This window comes from Cebidichthys violaceus, unplaced genomic scaffold (genome assembly GCF_023349555.1).
Source record: "Cebidichthys violaceus isolate CVI_PGR_0920_01 unplaced genomic scaffold, fCebVio1.0.p SCAF_27, whole genome shotgun sequence".
NCBI classification, from domain to species: domain Eukaryota; kingdom Metazoa; phylum Chordata; class Actinopteri; order Perciformes; family Stichaeidae; genus Cebidichthys; species Cebidichthys violaceus.
In genome coordinates this window covers 5,007,955-5,026,836 of record NW_027176450.1, presented here as the reverse complement: position 1 = coordinate 5,026,836, position 18,882 = coordinate 5,007,955, and the positions used below count along the sequence as shown (strand labels likewise).

Below are 18,882 nucleotides of genomic sequence, written 5' to 3'. Positions count from 1 at the left end.
ATGAAAATGCATCTGCTTGAACAAAACTCACTCATAATGTGATAAATATTATAACAAGAAGATACATGATGCTCATTGAGTATGAAGTCTTTGTTCAACGGTTTGTTGTTGCAGGTGATGACATTTCATGTGTTCAATTTCATTATTAGTGGCAGTTTATAGCGGTGGCTGTTAATACCACACGTACTCCTCTTCGCTCAGTGCCAGATTTGGGGCTTTCTGCTCAGGTAGAATCCTAAGCCTAGCAACAAAAACAGTACAAAATGTCATCAGCCTCATGGACTGTGATAACACAACACCATGAGAAGTTCTGCTCACCTGAAAACAAAATGACAGATTTATGTCAGTGGTTAGATAACCTGTGTAAATATTATTTAATATGAGGACAGATGAGGATTCAAAAGAATTAAGAAAAATGCAAAATTCATCAAATGGGGAGATGCTGTAAATCCAAACATGTGACCGGAAACATACATCAGAATTTGCTACATTACATCAATCCCACCATGTTCTCTACATAAACAGTGTGGTCCCACAGACATGAGGCAACAAACCATGAGCAGTTTGTGTGAGAAGAAAGGATTTTAAAAATACTAAAATGTCTAAATTCTCCAGCACAAAACCCCACCCACCCACCAACTAAAGTTATGAATACTTTAGAGAATATATTTATTGATTTATAAATATGAAAAAAAAAGAAAGCCTTTTCTACATCCCCAGATATGAAATACTGCTGGAGATATCATTCATTTTTCAGAGGGTGAATACAGCTATATATATATATATATATAGCTGTATTCAGATGAACAGGATGTGAAAAACTTTAAAGCGTGTAAAAATGTTCTAGTAGAAACCCAAAACACAAGTATGAACCTGAAAATAAGCATGACATGTCCCCTTTAAAATATTTAGTCCAATAAAATATAATTAAAAACAGGTGTGAAATGTGTGTTACTGTAGAATCTTCCCATGACATGAGACAATAATTTGACATGGAAGATTTATTATGAATGAAATGGTTATCCTTTCATTGCGATGTTGTATGTTTAACCATCATAAGTCTCCAAAGACTTCCAAAGTGCATTGAACAGTGATTGCACATGTTTGAGTGACAGGCTGCATGTGCAGAATAATCACACCAGTGTAGAAGAAGCTTTCAATCGATTATGCATCGTGTCGTTGGACTGATGATCGATTCCAGACATTTCCTCCTTGATGAGCCTCAGCAACAGGATACACAGGTCTGAACTTAGAACGCAGCCAATCAGTGTGCTGTAGTATCTGAACCGGGCTGCTGTCACCATGCAGACTGTCTTCATTCTCTCAGGATGGCTCCACAGAAAGCATGTATGAACCAGCCTACGGACCAACACTCAAGGAAGTACCGCCCAAGTACCAGTGCAGCCCTTCACTTCACAGGTGTGAGCTCGAATGGGGCGGCTCCGATCCAGCCATCGGTTCTGTGAGTTTATTGTCTATGTGTTCTATTCAGTTTCAACACTACGCTTTCTAAACATTCAAACCAATTTGAAACTGCTGAGTTTGGAGACTTGTGACACTCCTCAGATCACTCACTGGCTGCACAAAGAGTGTCTGTGTGGTGCAGGATGAAAGCTTTGAAACCATAAGAGAAACAGAAAGAGCTGTAACAGTGGTGATGATCAGACTACAGTTAAACCTGTTCCCATATTATTGTGTGTTGCTGGATGCTGCACAGCTGATGCAGGTGCATGCAAAGGAAACATTCCTAAGAGCGTTCAGTCACGTTAGTGGTTCGGTGAGGCTGTGCTACAGCGGCTCTTTGAATAAAATGACAATCCTAACCCGCTGATGTTAAGCAGGTGCAATGTTTATCATGATAGCATGTTAGCATGTTGGTTAGTTACAATGCTAAATGATATCTGTACCAAATGTCTTGCCAGTCCATCCAAATGCTCCTGATATAGTTCAGCCTATATGGGGCCGACTGTGGCTCAGTGACAGAGTAGGGTCGAGCAGAAGATCGGCGGTTCGATCCCCGGCTCCGCTAGTCTATGTCGACGTGTCCTTGGGCAAGACACTTAACGAGAAAAGAGAAATACAAGTACAGTCCAGTTACTAGTGTATCTGCTAGCTTGGGTAGAAATGGCTCAGCTAAGGCAGAGACCCCCACACTACAACAATACCAGTGTCCACATCAGCTGGGTAATGCTAATACGCCCTATTATCTCTGTTACTCTTTCCTTTGTGATTTTGCCGTACTGTAAGACGTGTCTGTCTTTGTTCCCCAAGGACCGACCTCAGAGTACAGTCAAATCAAAGACGAATAACAGAAGGTACGTGACTCTTGTTAGCTCATGAATATTGTTTTAAGAAAAAGAGAACAAAGATTTCTTCAGACTGTCTTTAGTTTTGTTTGTAATGTACTCATTAGAATTAACTTATTTCCCATAAGTAAATGTAAATAGACGTCATCATCATTTGTCTTTTCAGGTCCTGTACGCCGACATTACCCTCGGACAATGAAACATTAGGTTGGTACAACGTGTTCACAGTCCCTGAAGTTCATATTTCTAATGATTTTCTTTCAGACTTTTTGTAGAAGTAACTTCAGGCTCACATTGCTCATATTGATCTTACATTATGTTGAACCTTTCTGTGTACAGTTACAATGCTCTCCCCTCCCCTTCACCTTTCCTGTTGCAGTCAAAGACAGTAATTATACCTGCTGGATGTCATCAGGTGACAAGAAGGATTTTCCTCATCACATGAAAGGTAAAGACATCTACCTGAGCAAAAACAAAGTGCTTATACTAGCACACCATGGTGCACTGGAGTTGCAGTATGCTACAGTAGCATATCAGAGAACTCCTCGTGTGCAACAGCTGAAGGATCAATGCTCATGTCATTTACAGTATAAGTTTTACAATATATGAACAGGAAAGGTGCACTCAGCAGAGGGCAGATCTCCACCAGGTGTGTCTGCAATGACCACTGCTGTATTGTGTGATTGAATGAATACAACCCACAGGTGTTTACCCCCCCCCCCGTTTAGTCACCAATGGGCTGTAAAGCATCATAAAACACACTTCATTGTAACTCAAAAACAAGAGGTTGTGTATGCAGGCCATTGGTTCAAAGTTGTCATATAAGATCATACAATCTTACCATAATACACTACTTACAATCTTGCCAAAAACAAAATTAAACTCACAAAGCTGCCTGCCAGCTTAGCAGCGACTGAGTAGCAGAGATATAGCAGTGTTGAGACTGGTAGTTCTGTTAGCTGTTAGCAATTAGCCAAACACACTGTCCAAAACAATAAAAGTGAGTGGTAGAGCAGCGGCTGAAAGGTACGTAGCACTGTGTGTTATCCAGACACACTGCAGACTGTTTCCCCCCAACTGTGTCTACCGCAGAGTAGCGGTGGAGGAGTCAGCAGACAATCAATGGTGGTATACAAACAGGCAGTAAAGGGTGTTTTGAGTCTCAAGAGGTCCTTGAGCATGCAGCCATAACTGGCCACCCAAATCACTATCAGTTCTTTGCAGCAAAATGCAAGACAGACACAGAAGGCACAGTCACTCACGGAAGAACAGAAGCAAACAGTTGACCAACTGCAAGATGCTCCTTGCGGAGATAATAAAGATGAAATGAAGCATTGTCTGACCTGTGGATTGATCCTACAGAGAGGTGTAAAGCTCCATGTCAGAGCAGCATGTTGACACGAGACGACAGAGTGAAGGAGCTGAACTCTGACAGGACACCGACAGATCCACCAGCTCAGGTAAAACCACATTACTGTCACCTTAGAGCAGGTTTAACCCTCTAAGAGCCATATCATGATGAATATAGCAGTGTCCATGTTAAATGTGGCCCTAAACTCTATATTCATGCATACAGAGCATACAATTTACATTCTTCACACTTCATTCACACGTGGACACAATAGCTTAAATGATAATTATTTGCAAAGCTGTCTAGTTTTTTGTAATATCACATCCACATGTGAGATACCTGACATACCTGGATGTTTGTGCACATGTTAGTGCACAACAAGTCTGTGGTTGTTTATCTATGCTCATTCTCCATGCACGGGTTATGTTATAGATTATATTACAGTACAGCATCTGTACAATGAATGAAAGGCTGTGTTAGGCCATTTGACCAATGTTAACGTGCTTACAGCGTTAGTGTGGTATGGACAGACGCTACAGAGGTCTATAATAGGGAGGTCATTTGTATGTCAGCCAAATCAGATCCTCGGTTCACTTTGATCTGCTTTGTGATCTTGAATCTGCTTTTATAAGGCCCTCTTATATCTGCCCTGTGTTCTTGTGGATTCTGTACTGTTTGGTGCTTTTCATGCCAACAGCTGATAGTTGAGAGGACAGAGAACAAAACGATAGGGCGGTGCCAGCATGAGAAGGTGACTCTTTGTGTGAGCATCGGCTGAGAGGGAACACGTGTTTCTGAAGGTTTAGCTCTGCCATCAGCTAACTTGTTACATTCACATTTTAGTGGTGGAAATAGAAAATACTCCATCACAAGTACTGCACTCAAGATCCTACTGAGTAAAAGAAAAGAGGTGTTGTTAGTCAAACAAACACACAGTCTGTATTCAGAAACAGTGCCTTTAGTATGTCACCATATTCACCTGAAAACATGAATCGTTGTGATTTCATTACCTTAGAATGAGCCGCTTACCTATATATTTATAGTACATAATCCAATACCCTGCAGATGCAGCCGTCAGGACTTCCTTAAGGTTGTAATGTCACAAACATACAGTCACTGGTGTTTTAGTGGAAACCTGAACATGTGCATGATGTGTCTCCTTTAATACTGATGCATCAATGTGTAAGCTAAGTAACTTGTTGCCGTTGCGGTGGAGTGAGTTTTTCTACTACATTACATGCAGTTAATGCAGAATATGTGTACACTGCATTGAATGCTCATATTGTTGCTTTATTGTAGGGCGGTGAAACTGCAGCTGACACAGCAGAATCAATACACACCACAGGAAGACTGAAGAAGTTACAGAACCTGGTGAAAACAAAGAAGGCACATCAGGCCGGAACAGGGAGAGGGAAGAGTACCTCGGAGTACAATGGTGAGTCATTGTGGATGATGTTGTTCAACCTGCTCAAGAAGCTGTGTTGGATCAATATCAGTGACTTCTTCTCATCTTCAGATCACTCGGCAGATGTGTTGAGTAACAACCATCCAGTGCTAACCTGCATCGGCCTGGGGAAGAGAGCGGAGAACAAGCCCTCCGTGACGACTCCATCGCCACAGCGGCAACAACAGCTGACCAGAGACGTCCATGAAGATTCAGAAGAGGAAAGAGTTTGGAGTCCACAGCTTGGAAACTATCAGTGGAACCCATTTGAGTGTCCGCAGCCCTGGACTCCCTTCTACCACACCTGTCGCCAACCTCGACACGAGCCGTCGGTGTGCGGCGGCACCTTGTCGCTGCCCCGGACGACTGAGTGGGATCGCTTTGAGAGTTTGATACAGGAACTGGACAGCAAACAGTCTGATCTGTCTCCTCCAGGAATGATCCGCTTCATCACGGATCTGCCACTCTCACAGAACACAGTAAGATATACCCGGGTGACATTGCCACCACAAAATGAACCAGTAGTGTTGTTGGTGCAAGTTTTACCACAACATCTTAAAGGGAATAGTTCGACATATTGGGAAATCCCCTTATTTAGACGAGAAGATTTACACTAGTGTCTGTCTGTTAAAGTTAGCTTCATTCGAGAGTTTTAAAGTTCAATTAACATGTCATATTTAGTCTGTTCATGCATTCCACAACCTGAGCGTAAAAACGACATGACCAGACTGTGCCGGACTATTTCTTGGCAGGGAGCAGTAACTCTTTGGAGTCTCCTAGCCAAGAAATAACCGGCACATGATCACCATGAAAAAGTGGATAGTCTTTTTTACACTTTGATTTTCAAACAAATAAATCACTTTTATTAATGAGCTTTAGAGGTGTTGGTAGGTGGATTTTGTTACCTTTAGACTGAGAAAAGTTAGCTGTTTCCACCTTATTCCAATCGTCATGCAAAGCTAAGCTAAGTGGTGGCTTGCTTGCTGTTGCCTTGCAGTATATTTAACAGACAGACTTTCTGCCTTAAAGCAAATACTACGGTGGCCTTCAGGTAACGTAAAAACCTGTAATGCCCTATCTAGAGCCAGTGAGTGGTTTGTCCCTTCTGGGCTACTGTAGAACATGCTGGTTCTACATGAAGGGCTCTGTGAAGAGGACCTGCTCCATATGTAGATATGAAGGGCTCATTCTGATCTAATGGTAACACAAGACTTCTTAATTTCAGGTGATTATGCACTAAAGAAAACATGTTTATGAATTTCATATTCCCCTAATACTACACACCGGCTCTTTAAGTGGCTTCCTCTTGAAACATGGTGGAAGTTATTGCTTCATGGCCTTTCACTCAGTCTGGTTATTGCTACACATCTTCATTTTAACGTCAACAGTTCTTCCTGTTGAGGTTTGGTGGAGAAGAGCAGACCAACACATTTCCTGTGAGGTCTGACCTGGGTGGAGAAAGAACCGTGTTCAAATTAATAGAGGCTAACGACATTGTTTGCTTACAGTATTTATTGTTAAAATGTTGATGTGGATTTTTCCTGTTAAGCTTGTTTTGTACGAAACAGCAGAAAACAACAGAAGCTACAGTCTCTGTTGGTGCAGCCTGCTCCCAGATGGTCTCTAGAGGATCATTAAAGTGGGCTTTGCATGGCCTGTCTTTCTAATTGCATCTCAGAGCTCTTTGGGGAACATTTAGACCAACTGAACTGTAATTGAAATGTACTACATCTGAGATGTAGTACAGTAAAAAGTACAATATGTACCTCTGACATGTAGTAAAGTAAAAGTACAATATTTACCTCTGAGATGTAGTAAAGTAAAAGTACAATATTTACCTCTGACATGTAGTAAAGTAAAAGTACAATATTTACCTCTGACATGTAGTAAAGTAAAAGTACAATATGTACCTCTGACATGTAGTAAAGTAAAAAAGTACAATATGTACCTCTGACATGTAGTAAAGTAAAAGTACAATATTTACCTCTGACATGTAGTAAAGTAAAAGTACAATATTTACCTCTGAGATGTAGTAAAGTAAAAGTACAATATTTACCTCTGACATGTAGTACAGTAAAAAAGTACAATATGTACCTCTGACATGTAGTAAAGTAAAAAAGTACAATATGTACCTCTGACATGTAGTACAGTAAAAAGTACAATATGTACCTCTGACATGTAGTACAGTAAAAAGTACAATATGTACAATATGTACCTACACCTACTCCAATATGTAGTGGAGTAGCATTCAGTGGTGGATTGTAAACCACCTCTATATCGCCACCTGGCATCTGTGTCAGAGTGATATCCGGCCAATCCAAAGATGAGGATTGTAACCAATAGATGTAGAGATCCAATGGTGACTGGGTCCGCCTTCTTCCTGTTAAAGAAAAACTGCTTTCACCTGATCACTCAGTAGTTTTTCTTTGTGATGAAAGTCGCGCGCTATGGAACGCCCCTGGCGCTCAAAGCATGCTCTTCTCCTCGCAGACTGCAATTTTGCTCAATAGGCAGATCAGAGTAAATATGAGTCGTAGTGGACTGTTTACTAACGGTCAATGTTGGGAATGAGCCAAGTGTCAGTGAAACAGACGCTCTGTGGGCAGCACTGACTGACCGCTAAACTGAAGCTATTGTCTCCCATTAATGACTCATGTATAGATAGAAGATAGAACCTCTCCCCACATGATACTGAGATTATAACATAACAATAAAAAGTACAAGATCAGCGCGACAAGATCACTCAAATACAGGATCTTCATATAGTCTCAGAACCGCATGGCTGCCAGGGTTTAACCTAATCCACAACACAGATCATGAGCAGGGAATAAACACAAACTGTTTATGTTGTGGGCTCACACACAGAGAGGCTGATGATGTGCCCATCTGTCACCAGTAAAACACACGTTAATCTCTCTTTCACACAAACAGTTGACCAGATTGGGGAGATTTGACGCCTTCAGACAGCCCTCCCCTCCAATGAAGCCACCGGATAATGGGAGCGCTCTGGTAAGAGAACCGACTTCCTGCATCTGCCAGTGTGTCCGTCTAGGAATTGTTACTTTAACGCCCTCCGCACCGCGTCTGTTTACAGTGTGCTTTGTTTTCAAAGCTAAAGCAGACAAGCGACCCAACCAAAGCGAGGCTGCAGAGGAGGGAGACGGAGGCCTCACCGCACAGTGACAGGAAGCACGTGGAGGCCTCGTCTGAGAAAACGCCGACAGCCATCACTGTATGTCACGCACTCTGCACATCTTTTAATAATGCGACCAGTTTTGGGTTTGTGGCACGCTGCGTTCGCACCTAATGAAACAACATCTGTTACCAAGCAGACAGCTGTCAGCCACACACCTGCTCTGACACACTTATCCAGTTGACCTGGTTAAAAAAACAAAGGACTACAACTTTAAATGATGTGTTAACACAACAATATGGACACGAGTCACAGCTTGTGTGCACAGGGCAACAAGTGAAGGACCCAAAAACAGCTATTTATTCACTAAATAAAAGCTACAAAAAGCTTATGGGGCAGCAAGTTCAGACAGATGTTGAACGGGCCGGTTTGTAGTGAGAGAGGCTGACGGGGGGGACAGCTGTGTGGATGGGTGGGGCAGTCAGGTGGTGGAGAAAGGAGGGAAGTCTGAGGGACTGAGAGACACACTGGGACAACATCCATCTACAAATAATAATAATAATAACAATGTGAACATTTGACATATTTACAAATGTCTTTTTTCTTCCTTTTAAGACATAAAATGTCATCCAAACCTTGACCTCACACTACAGAATAATACGTGTGTAAAAAACACATGGTCATCATTTCTAAGTCATGAGGATTTTATGAATAAATGTGTTGTTTATTTTAATATATTGTTTCACTGTAGTATTCATATGTATTATTATACATATTCACTAAACTGCATACGTCCCCTGAACGCTCAAGAGAACAACTTACATGTTCTTCTTTTTCTAGCTTTCTTATGAATGCTTTCATTTGTTGCATCTTTATTCTCATCATAGAGACGATCTGTTAAATACTTACTACGTCTCCTCTAGTCACATACACTCACAGTGACTTCCTCATTTCTTCAGAATGAGCAACAGGAATTCATGATAAATCTGCATTAAATCATTGCGACTGATGACGTTGCTTATGTGTTTATTAAGCACGTTTTTTTTACCATTTCATTTATTTTTACAGCAGCTATTTTGAGACGTCATGGCAGGAAAAACACACGATACCAAATGTAACAGAGCCATAATGAAAAGGGCCTATTGTAACTTCATTCACTGCTTAAACTAGTCAAAAAGAAAGAGGTCATAAATTATATCCGATATAATCTGTATATGTAATGTAATATCACATGTCAGCTCACTGGCAGTGGCTGTGCTCCATGTGATCGGTGTGTACGTGTGGCCGGTAAAGACGCAGGTGATGCGTATGCAGTTTAGTCAAGCAAACTATTCACAGCCCCATTCTTGACAATTTCTGAACCCAATCAGATCAGATCATATAAGCTGTATGCCTGTGCACCATCCACAATCCCCCACTTCAGAAGCCGTACATGGATGGTGACGCTGAGGCAAACACGGTCTGTGGTGTAAACGTCCCCGTACAGGACGAGGAAGTTAAAAGCTGAGCACAGGTAGCTGGGGATTATTCCCGCCACACACTTCCTGTAGGTCTCAGCTATAAAAAGCCAGGCAACCCTTGCAGGATTAAGTGTTGTGCTTGCCAGAGGAGCTGCGTGTCCCAGCATAAACTGGGACATTGAGCCGCTCTGTCGCATGAGGAATCAAACACGGCAGCTTTGGGCCCTGACTCAGCTCTCTGGGTGGTTAGCTTTCTCTTTTGTTTGCCTGTAGTGGAAGATAACGGATGGCAGGGAACCCTAAAGCATATAAGGCAGGATGAAAAATGTGACTTGTCGTGTTTTATTACCGTGCAGACTGGAAACACACAGAAAGATGGAGCAGAGAAGAGGGGAGCTGGTAGGCGACCATTTAGTAAAGGACACGGGCGGTCCAGTAACTCTCTGGAAAGCCTCTACAGCGGACAAAGCTCCTCAAGTAAGCACCTTCGGGCTCAGAGCCAAGTGTTCTCTTCACACCACGGCCCGATGCATTATGCAACCTTTGCTTGTTCACTCAGGTGTCCCCTTGCTCCCATTTAGATGCACTAATTTGTAGAGCAACACCAACTTCTGACAAATCAAAAAACAAATCTTGTTGACGTGCGGATAGCTCAGTGTGAAGACTAGCTCGCCCTTTATTGTTTGTCTGCTGTTCAGGTGGAGTCACCAGTGGGTCAGGCTGCTCCAGTAACAGAGACAGTCTGAGGCTGGAGGACGATCCGTTGTACACAAGACCGCTCTGTGGCAGAGCAACAGTCCACACAGACTTTGTGCCGAGTCCATATGACACGGAATCCCTCAAACTCCAGGTAAGCACGTCTGCAAAGTAAATGGAAGTGAAATAAAGTAACTGTAGGACTGCATTACATTACAGGTTTTAGGATGACAATAAAGGCCAATATCTTTAGGATGAGCCATGTGGGTCTGGTTGGTCCACCGCTTTAGTCCGGACTTAAATAGACTTAACAGCATTAGATAGATTGATTATATATATTTTAATTTGTCAAATTAAAAGCTGACATCTTCACATTAGCTTCACATAAACTTTTGGTTTTGTTTTGCACGATACGAGGACTGTAGACTTTTGTCCCCCGTCCCTTACAATGGAAGCACGTTATGAAGGAACAAAACTACTTGGTTAAGGTTGGAAAGAAAAATCATGGTTTGTGTTGAAATAATAATGTAATTAAAAGCAAGGTAACAAGTTAGTGTAAATAATTAACAACCACCCTTAGTGGACCTTCTTATGATATGTTAAACCAATGAAAAAAGAGGAGTAACGTTGCATGAGGATACGTTGCATTAAACACGTGGTTAACGTTGAGAATTCAAACAAAAACACTTTAGGCTAGGCTTAGGTTTAGGCTTAAAATAACGGTTAGGTTAAAGAAAAAAAATCATTGTCAGGTTCAAAATAAGAACATAAACTAAGTCAAATGTAAATGTAACATAAGTACAGAAAACATGTCTTAAACATCACTAACCTAACTTCTAAATGAGTCACCATCACTGATATAATCCAGTCTTGAGCACTGGTCTCTGGTTGAAAGTCCTGTTTGTTAGACCCATCCACCTCTCCAACTACCAGTTACTGGACTGTCTCGTCTTTGTAGTTATACTCGTTATTATACCACTAAACTTTCATACCACATCACCTAAAGGGTGTTCCATATACTTCTCTGTGCGTAGTTTATACTACGACACAGAATACCATCAATTAGTCTGAATGATAAATAGCCAGATTACCTCAACATGTCAGTCTCTTTCTCTATTTCTTCTTTGTGGCTGCTAGCAGAACTATGAAAGCTATGAAGCATTTTGTATTAATTTAATTTTGGCCTTGTGTTTATGTTACTTGTATTAGTAGTAACAGTGTTTGTCTCAGTGAGGGCAGGTGGAAAGTAGCTATAGCTAATCTGGAACAAAGCGTCTCTTCTCTGTGTGAGATTCATGTGTTTTTAACAAGCTCCCAGTCAAATGAATGCAATGAAACTCAAATTAAACTTCCATTCAGGTGGGAGATATGATTGACATAATTGCCAAGCCCTCCATGGGAATATGGACCGGCATGCTGAACGGCAGAACGGGAAACTTCAAGTTCATTTACGTGGATGTGCTAACAGAGGAGAGTCCTCACACTCACATGGAAACACCAACCCGCAGAGTGAGACAGAAATCAACTGTCCGGGAAGTGTTGAAGCGCCTCAGTATGGAGGTACTTTAATGCAGCAGCACTCATCTTCCATACAAGATTGTGTTCCTTCAGCTTTTGAATGATCCCCCCCCCCACACACTTGCTTCCTTAGGAGCATTTCTCCTCTCTACAGCTGAACGGGTACCAAACAGTGGACGACTTGATGAAGCTGAGGGAGCATCACCTGACGGAGCTGAATGTGACCGATCCAGATCACAGGCTTCGTCTGCTCGCCGCTGTCCACTCCCTGCAGCAAATGCGCTGTGAGTAAAACCCTAAAATGATTCGCTGAGACGTTTAGATTCAGAAAGGGAAAGGAATCAGTGACACTGTACCTCAAGCAGATAAGACTGGGAGGGTATCCGGGCCACAGCTAAAGAGGTCAAGGATAACAGGATAACCCCAGTGAGTGTCGCTGAGAATAGAGCGGGACACACGAGGATAGTAGCTGCCCAAAGATGCACAGGAATATTAGCTGTAAAGGATTAATTACTGCTCATCTATTCAACTCTGGGACCGAACATCCAACCAACCGTCTTCTCTGCTTCACAGCTGACAGTCAGTTGGAGAACGAATCCAATCAGGGGGCCGAGACCCCCGGTGAGAACACAAAGGCGGATACGAACAACTGCCCAAGAGACTCCGGCTGCCACATGCCATCTGACAACAGCACAGAGGACTCAGACCTGCTCTTTATCTCTGAGTACCTGCTGCCAGCTCAGACAGCAGCTTCGTGAGAATAATCAGTTCTCTGTTCATTCCTTATGCTGGTTTTAAGACGACTTGTGAATAAAAACCTGTTTTTCTATGACATGGAACAGTAATTTCAGCTATTTTTTTTACTAAAAATGAATCTGCCAATTCTTTTCTTGATTAGTTGTTTGATCTATAGCATGTCAGAAAATAGTGATGACTGAAACAATTCATTGATTATCAAAGTTGCTGCCAATGAATTTTCTGTCGACCAATCATTTCAGATCTACAGCTTTCATCATTTTGATACGACAATCATTTAAACTGCTGTTACATTCAAAGGGTTGGAAGATGATGTAGAAAGAGTTGAGTAAGACACCATATTGAGCTAACGTAGCTAATCATAGTAACAAAGCAGTGCATGCCAACTTCCTGTTGTAGCCAGCGCTGTACTGTTGTAATTGATGATTATATGAGAATCTCACCACTTTACAGGAAGTAACAAAATATGATAAAAGTAAAATACAAGTGAAGCAGCAATTGTAATGTCTTAGAAGTGTCTTAGTCAGACTAAGAGTCTACAGTGGTGCTTTGAGCTAAATGCTAGTGTCATCATGCTAACATGCTCACAATGACGATGCTGATCTGCTATCGTGTAGCAGGCATAACGCTAGTGTCAGTGAGGTTCGTGGCTGGTGAGGCACTGACACTACATAAATCAGATTTACAAATATATGAACCCAATAGAGTAGCTTAAATCGCCATTATATTGTCAGCTTGCACATTGACTACTGGTTGTTTTTAACATCAGCATTATTTACACACACATAGGTAAGGTAGATATTTGATTCCACCGGGAGCGTTTCAGAAGCGGACCGCTCACGTGCGCCACCCGCGAAAATCGTGCAAGTTCCGCGATAATCTGCGTAACAACCAGGATGTATAAAGAGAACAACAAACACATAAAAGATTACTTTACCTGTGCGACGTTGAACTGCTGTTGATTTGGTCATATTTCCCTGTTTTTTGAGACATTTTAAAGCTTGGATATAGAATCTTACATTTGTGTGGTCAAAGCAAAATATAAGAAGAAGAAAAGTGTAGAAGAAGAGCAACGACAGAACAAGCATAAACCCGACCCGTGGGCTCTCGCACGCCCTCTTCTTTGAGGCAGAGTAATGTTTGCTTCTCTGTGCTTTTTCACTGCGGTTTCTGTCAGATCAGCAACACTAAATATGTTCTACACAGACGTGAAATACATTACCTATTCTATGGAAAGAAAGGAAATATAATAAAAGTGTCTACAAATATTACAGTGGTGACAAACAATGAGAAATCAAAAGGCACGTGCTCAACCCAGTTAGTGAGGGATTCACAGTCTGAGGTGAGGCACAGCTCTTCGCTGCCTCACCTCACTGTCTCCTCTGTTTGAACAGGACATGCGCTAATTCAGAGATGTTGATTATAGAAATGCTTGGAATGCTTGTAATCATACAGAAATTACATTTATAGCACAGATCAGTAGAGAAATATTAATATTTATTTTATTTTAGCATTATTTGTTTTTTACTTGTCATGATGACAGGTGAGGCAGACCGCACAACCCTGGCTAGTGTAGGGTGTTAACCCGCTAACAGTAGCTAGTCAGCACTGAACTCAAAGCTATAGCTGAGGCTGACGGGACATTAGCTTTGTAGGTGGTCCCAAACCAGTGACAACAAGCTGGTAGGAAGCAAGGAAGAGTAAAGCAGCTCAGCTTTCTGATCTATTATAAAAGAATCCAAGATCAAAAGATAAACTGCACATTTTGCAAAGAGAATAGAACACTTTTATTGAACCACCACAGAGGTGTAGCTGTAACTAGAGATGTGAACCGCTTTTTATTTAACTAAAAGACTACACTAAACAAATATTCAATGCTACACTACGAGTCCATTAATTTAACAAAAAGGCAGTCATGTGAAAGACGTAATAGCTAATATGACTATACAGTAAGTCAATCATGGCATGACAGAGAAGAACATTCATCCCAATATACTCACAATACACCCGCCCCATCCCATGAAACTGCAAGAAAATACGTTTTCACGTTGTCCCTATTGTCTTTTGCACATAAAAGAGGACAATGTTAATAAATGAAAACAGAAAATATACAATTGATATGTCCAAACCATTGAAAAACAGAATAAAAACATCTCATATTTACATCAGTGTATAATACAGAACACTACACCTCTGTTATAAAACAACAGTGAAATACATGAAGCATGTTACATCACAGCCCGCAGTAGCTCAACAGATCAAACAGATGGTGGTAGTCAAACACCACTCACATCACCAAATGTATCTGGTAATAATGTTGACATGATGATGTTTTAAAATGATTCATTCATGGTTGAGAAGTGATTAAACAATTTTTTTGAGAAATTCCACGTTTACTTGCTCAACGGATTTAGTTCAGGAGAAACAGCATCTGACTCATCACGAGGCGTTTGGTCAGCTGACCCCTGAGGTGATGACAACATTGACACACATGATGTCATCACTGAAGAATTCTGAACAAATTTATAACCCTGAAAACAAGAAAAGGACTCTTTACAGCAATGTTAAAGGTGGTGATGCTGGCAGTCTTAAGGAAAATACATACAAAATTATATTACACACATACATGTATTACATAGAACTTGCACATGAACAAGTGAATACTGTGTTATTTTGAAAAACTGATGAATTATAGGCCAGATACTTTAGAAACAATGTGGTATCCATGCTGTCATAAGTCCTGGTGTAAGTTGATTAATAGATTTGTCCTCCTCCTTCCTTTTGATGACAACACAACATCCAGTCAGTAGAGCTCTGAAGTCAGAGGTCCAGCTGTAGCCGTGTGTTGTTCAGTGACTGAGGTCTCCATGAGAGTATGTGGCATAACCATTCTCAGGATACAGACACAGCTCCTCTGTGCTGCTGAGCCCATTGTTGAGTTCTGAAGGAGATGACAGAGAGATGATTGATGATGCCACTGACATCTCTTTAATGAGCACGTTCATCACGTTGACATACTTCATTTAGCTGGGAATTATTTAGTTGAATTGCATTTAGGACTATATACTGTACCATCAGATCTCAGTGTAAATAGGTGCACTATCTACACTTCACTTAAACTGCTCATGTAAGTACTGTAAAAGCCACCATATAAAAAATTTAGAAAATTTCAAATTTCGGCACCATTTACACTCCGGGGAAGTTTTGAACGTGCGATTAATTTGCACATCAATATATTTGTTCTAACTGTTGTTTCTGTCATGAGCCCAATCACACAGAATGTAAATATTAAAACTTCAAAGTCATCATGTTGTGCGGAACGAACATATACAAAACACTACACTACACTACACTACACAACAACAGGGACGCCACCTCCAGTTCTTTAAGTGAAACTGATGCTTCATGTGTTAAAGCTGCATTCTCTCTAGTGTCCATCAGGGGGCGACTCCTCTGGTTCACACAGAGGCTCTATAGTCCAAACCAAGACAGCAACATGTATTACTCCTTTCCACCGTGACAAAAGGCAGCACAGACCAGATCCACTCCTTCTGTTCTTACCTTTCACAATAAAAGCCCTACATATACACACAGCTTAACTGTTTACTTTACCAGAAGGAACTCAATTTCACTCAGATCATTTTGCAAAAAAGGGAACTTTTAGGATACTCTGGTATCAGCAGCGACCTGTCAATCACAGTAAGCCCGCCCCTAAAGCATCCCTGCTTTATGGTCTGTTTGACTCTAAATGGACCATAATTTACTAAATGAACATCATGCTGTATTGAAGAAGACTTGAAACTAGAGACTGAGACTATAAACTCATGTTTACAATGTTTACTGAGGTAATAAATCAAGAGAGAAGTAGAGTAATTTTCTCATAGACTTCTTTATAACCAGAGGAGTCGCCCCCTGATGGACACTAGAGAGAATGCAGCTTTAACACACTTCTACATCGGCTTCACTTGGCATAACAGTAAGTTGTCGCCTGGTTAAACCATTAACGATAACCATTAAATTAAAATTGTAACACTGATATCATGTTAATTATAAACATATGATAACATCATATAAATGATCCAGCGCCTCCTAATCAGGATTTTGTACAGTTACAGCCTCTCTCTTCAACCACCCTACACACACACTACACATGAATTTCTCTGCAAATCTTCCATAGATACTATGATAATATCGTTATCCTGACTTTTTTCTGATATTGTGACAGCCCAGACAAGTCTGAATGCCCACACAAGTAGCTGAGGCTGCAAGTGTGGGCACTTGGACAGACCTCGTCTTTGCAATGCTTAACAATGGCTATATTCAATAAAAATGTGCAAGTTAAGAACCTTAACGTCTGTTTTGTTCTGTCCAGTTTCAACCGGAGACATTTGTTTCCAGGTGTGAATGTAGTCAAAGCTGCACCTGAGAATATGAGCTTCTCCTTCATGATGTTGACCTCCCGGCTGGACCGACGCGCCACGGCGCTCAGCATAATCTGCTCCGGGTTATAGCTCTGCATCCCTCTCATCCTCCACCTGTTACAGCACAACCAGATACAAACCGTCACAAGCACGCAGAGGCAACGAGTCCATTAAATCACACAATTCAATAACTGTGGTGCCCAGACTGGGCCTTTAACATACAAATACACATACACTGAATGGGATGCACATTGATAAACAAGAGGTTAACAAGAGGAAGGAAATCGGCCTTGGGGCGTCGTGCAGAAAATGCACAAGTAGAACAGACAAGGAGGCAGAAACAAAGGCCGAGGCAGTCGCAGCAGTTACCTGATCATATGATAGCTGACAGTTGCCAGGGGGCAGCAGAGGAGAGGTTGCATGCAGATCAGGCAGAGCACAGGACAAAGTACAAATGTCAAAGGAGAAAGAGAGAAAGAGAGGAAGAGAGGATAGAGAGAAAGAGAGGAAAAGGACAGGTTATAGTGGAAACGTGGAGACAGTCAGAAGACAAAAGACAGAAGGAGAGACAGAGCACCAGTACTGTGCATAAAGACAGATTAGAATGAACAGTCAGTAGAAGATCTCACTCAGAGGCTGGTGTTAACGCTGTGCAGTCACAGAAACCCTCTAACATGTTTTTGATGTGTGGTTGTATGAACTACTTCTCCACAGTCAGTGTATTACTACAGTAGATGGAGTACCAGCACAGGAGCAAAGCACTGTACTGCTGTGGACGTATTTTAGACAGCTACAAAAATAATTGTTAGAAGTGCACACTATTTAAAAAATCTCCACCTTGCCCTTTTTGACAGAGATCTGAAGCCGTTATCTATGCTCTCTTCAAATTCACAAGACTACATTGACAGAAACAGTTAGTTTGTGTTATTGTGGGACTTTGGTGAATTCAAACTAAACCTTTAAAACACCAAAGTAACACTTGAGTAGTGCGTTAAAAACTCATATTGATTTTTTAGGTGTGTAAAATACGTCCACAGCAGCACACATACTTTATCCTGTCTGTTTCTCCAAACTCCATCTACTGTAGTAGAACAATGACTGGAGAAGTATCTCATAGAACCACACTTCTAAACATCAGAACCCTTTAACACAACACTACTTTTAATAATTCAATACAATCAGAGGTGTGCTGCTAAAGTTAAAATAGATAATAAGCTAAAGATGTACTGTGTTTCCTAAAGTAGATCAACATGTTACATTATACAAACAATATTCAGTCATAAAACAAGACTTGATTTTAAAAATAATAAAACTAAATGTTTGTCCAGTTTTGGATGTACCCAATACTACGTTTATAATTTCAAACAAATAGTTGAGATGAAAGCAGCTGACTGTGTTCAGTGAATGATTCAGAATAAAAGACAAACTCAAATGCATACATTGTATTTGGTGAAATCTCAACACATGAAACCAAAACTATCTGCATGTGTGTGATACCACTAGAAACATGGTTTGGTTTTCTTTCTCCAATTTAATTACGAATGAAGTAAATACATGTTTCATGTTAGTGCTTTAAACTAAATGCAATAAAGCATGGAATTAAATATGGTCGGTGTTATTTTTGACAGACGGGTGTGTCCGTGACCCTCGACATGCACTCACTTCTGAAAACTGAAAATCCCTACGACTACGGCGAGTGAGACCAGGTCTGAAGTGATCCAGATGAAGTCGTAAGCGTTCTGACTCTGCAAGAGAAAGAAAAACAGAAGAGCAGTTTCCAGTCAACGCCACCGGAGG

At 41.2% G+C, this 18,882-nt stretch overlaps 2 protein-coding genes across 4 annotated transcripts in view; one reads left to right on the top strand and one right to left on the bottom strand.

Annotated features, from left to right (window-relative positions):
* The window catches only part of samsn1b (SAM domain, SH3 domain and nuclear localisation signals 1b), a 48,944-nt gene extending 36,278 nt beyond the window's left edge, over nt 1-12,666 (top strand). The window contains exons 2-13 of the mRNA XM_068721161.1: nt 1,309-1,462; nt 2,646-2,754; nt 3,669-3,766; nt 4,957-5,092; nt 5,174-5,580; nt 8,033-8,110; nt 8,214-8,333; nt 10,051-10,171; nt 10,393-10,544; nt 11,750-11,950; nt 12,042-12,192; nt 12,482-12,666. Of these exons, the coding sequence (XP_068577262.1) occupies nt 1,309-1,462; nt 2,646-2,754; nt 3,669-3,766; nt 4,957-5,092; nt 5,174-5,580; nt 8,033-8,110; nt 8,214-8,333; nt 10,051-10,171; nt 10,393-10,544; nt 11,750-11,950; nt 12,042-12,192; nt 12,482-12,666 (1,912 nt within the window). The remainder of the gene's footprint in view (nt 1-1,308; nt 1,463-2,645; nt 2,755-3,668; nt 3,767-4,956; nt 5,093-5,173; nt 5,581-8,032; nt 8,111-8,213; nt 8,334-10,050; nt 10,172-10,392; nt 10,545-11,749; nt 11,951-12,041; nt 12,193-12,481) is intronic.
* A 1,759-nt stretch (nt 12,667-14,425) lies between these two features.
* gdpd5a (glycerophosphodiester phosphodiesterase domain containing 5a) overlaps nt 14,426-18,882 on the bottom strand; it is a 41,235-nt gene continuing 36,778 nt past the window's right edge. For all 3 annotated transcript variants that reach the window (XM_068721185.1, XM_068721184.1, XM_068721186.1), the window contains exons 14-16: nt 18,748-18,830; nt 17,087-17,199; nt 14,426-15,605 (exon numbers count right to left, since the gene is read on the bottom strand). In XM_068721185.1, coding sequence (XP_068577286.1) covers nt 15,514-15,605; nt 17,087-17,199; nt 18,748-18,830 — 288 coding nt within the window. In that variant the 3' untranslated portion in view covers nt 14,426-15,513. The remainder of the gene's footprint in view (nt 15,606-17,086; nt 17,200-18,747; nt 18,831-18,882) is intronic.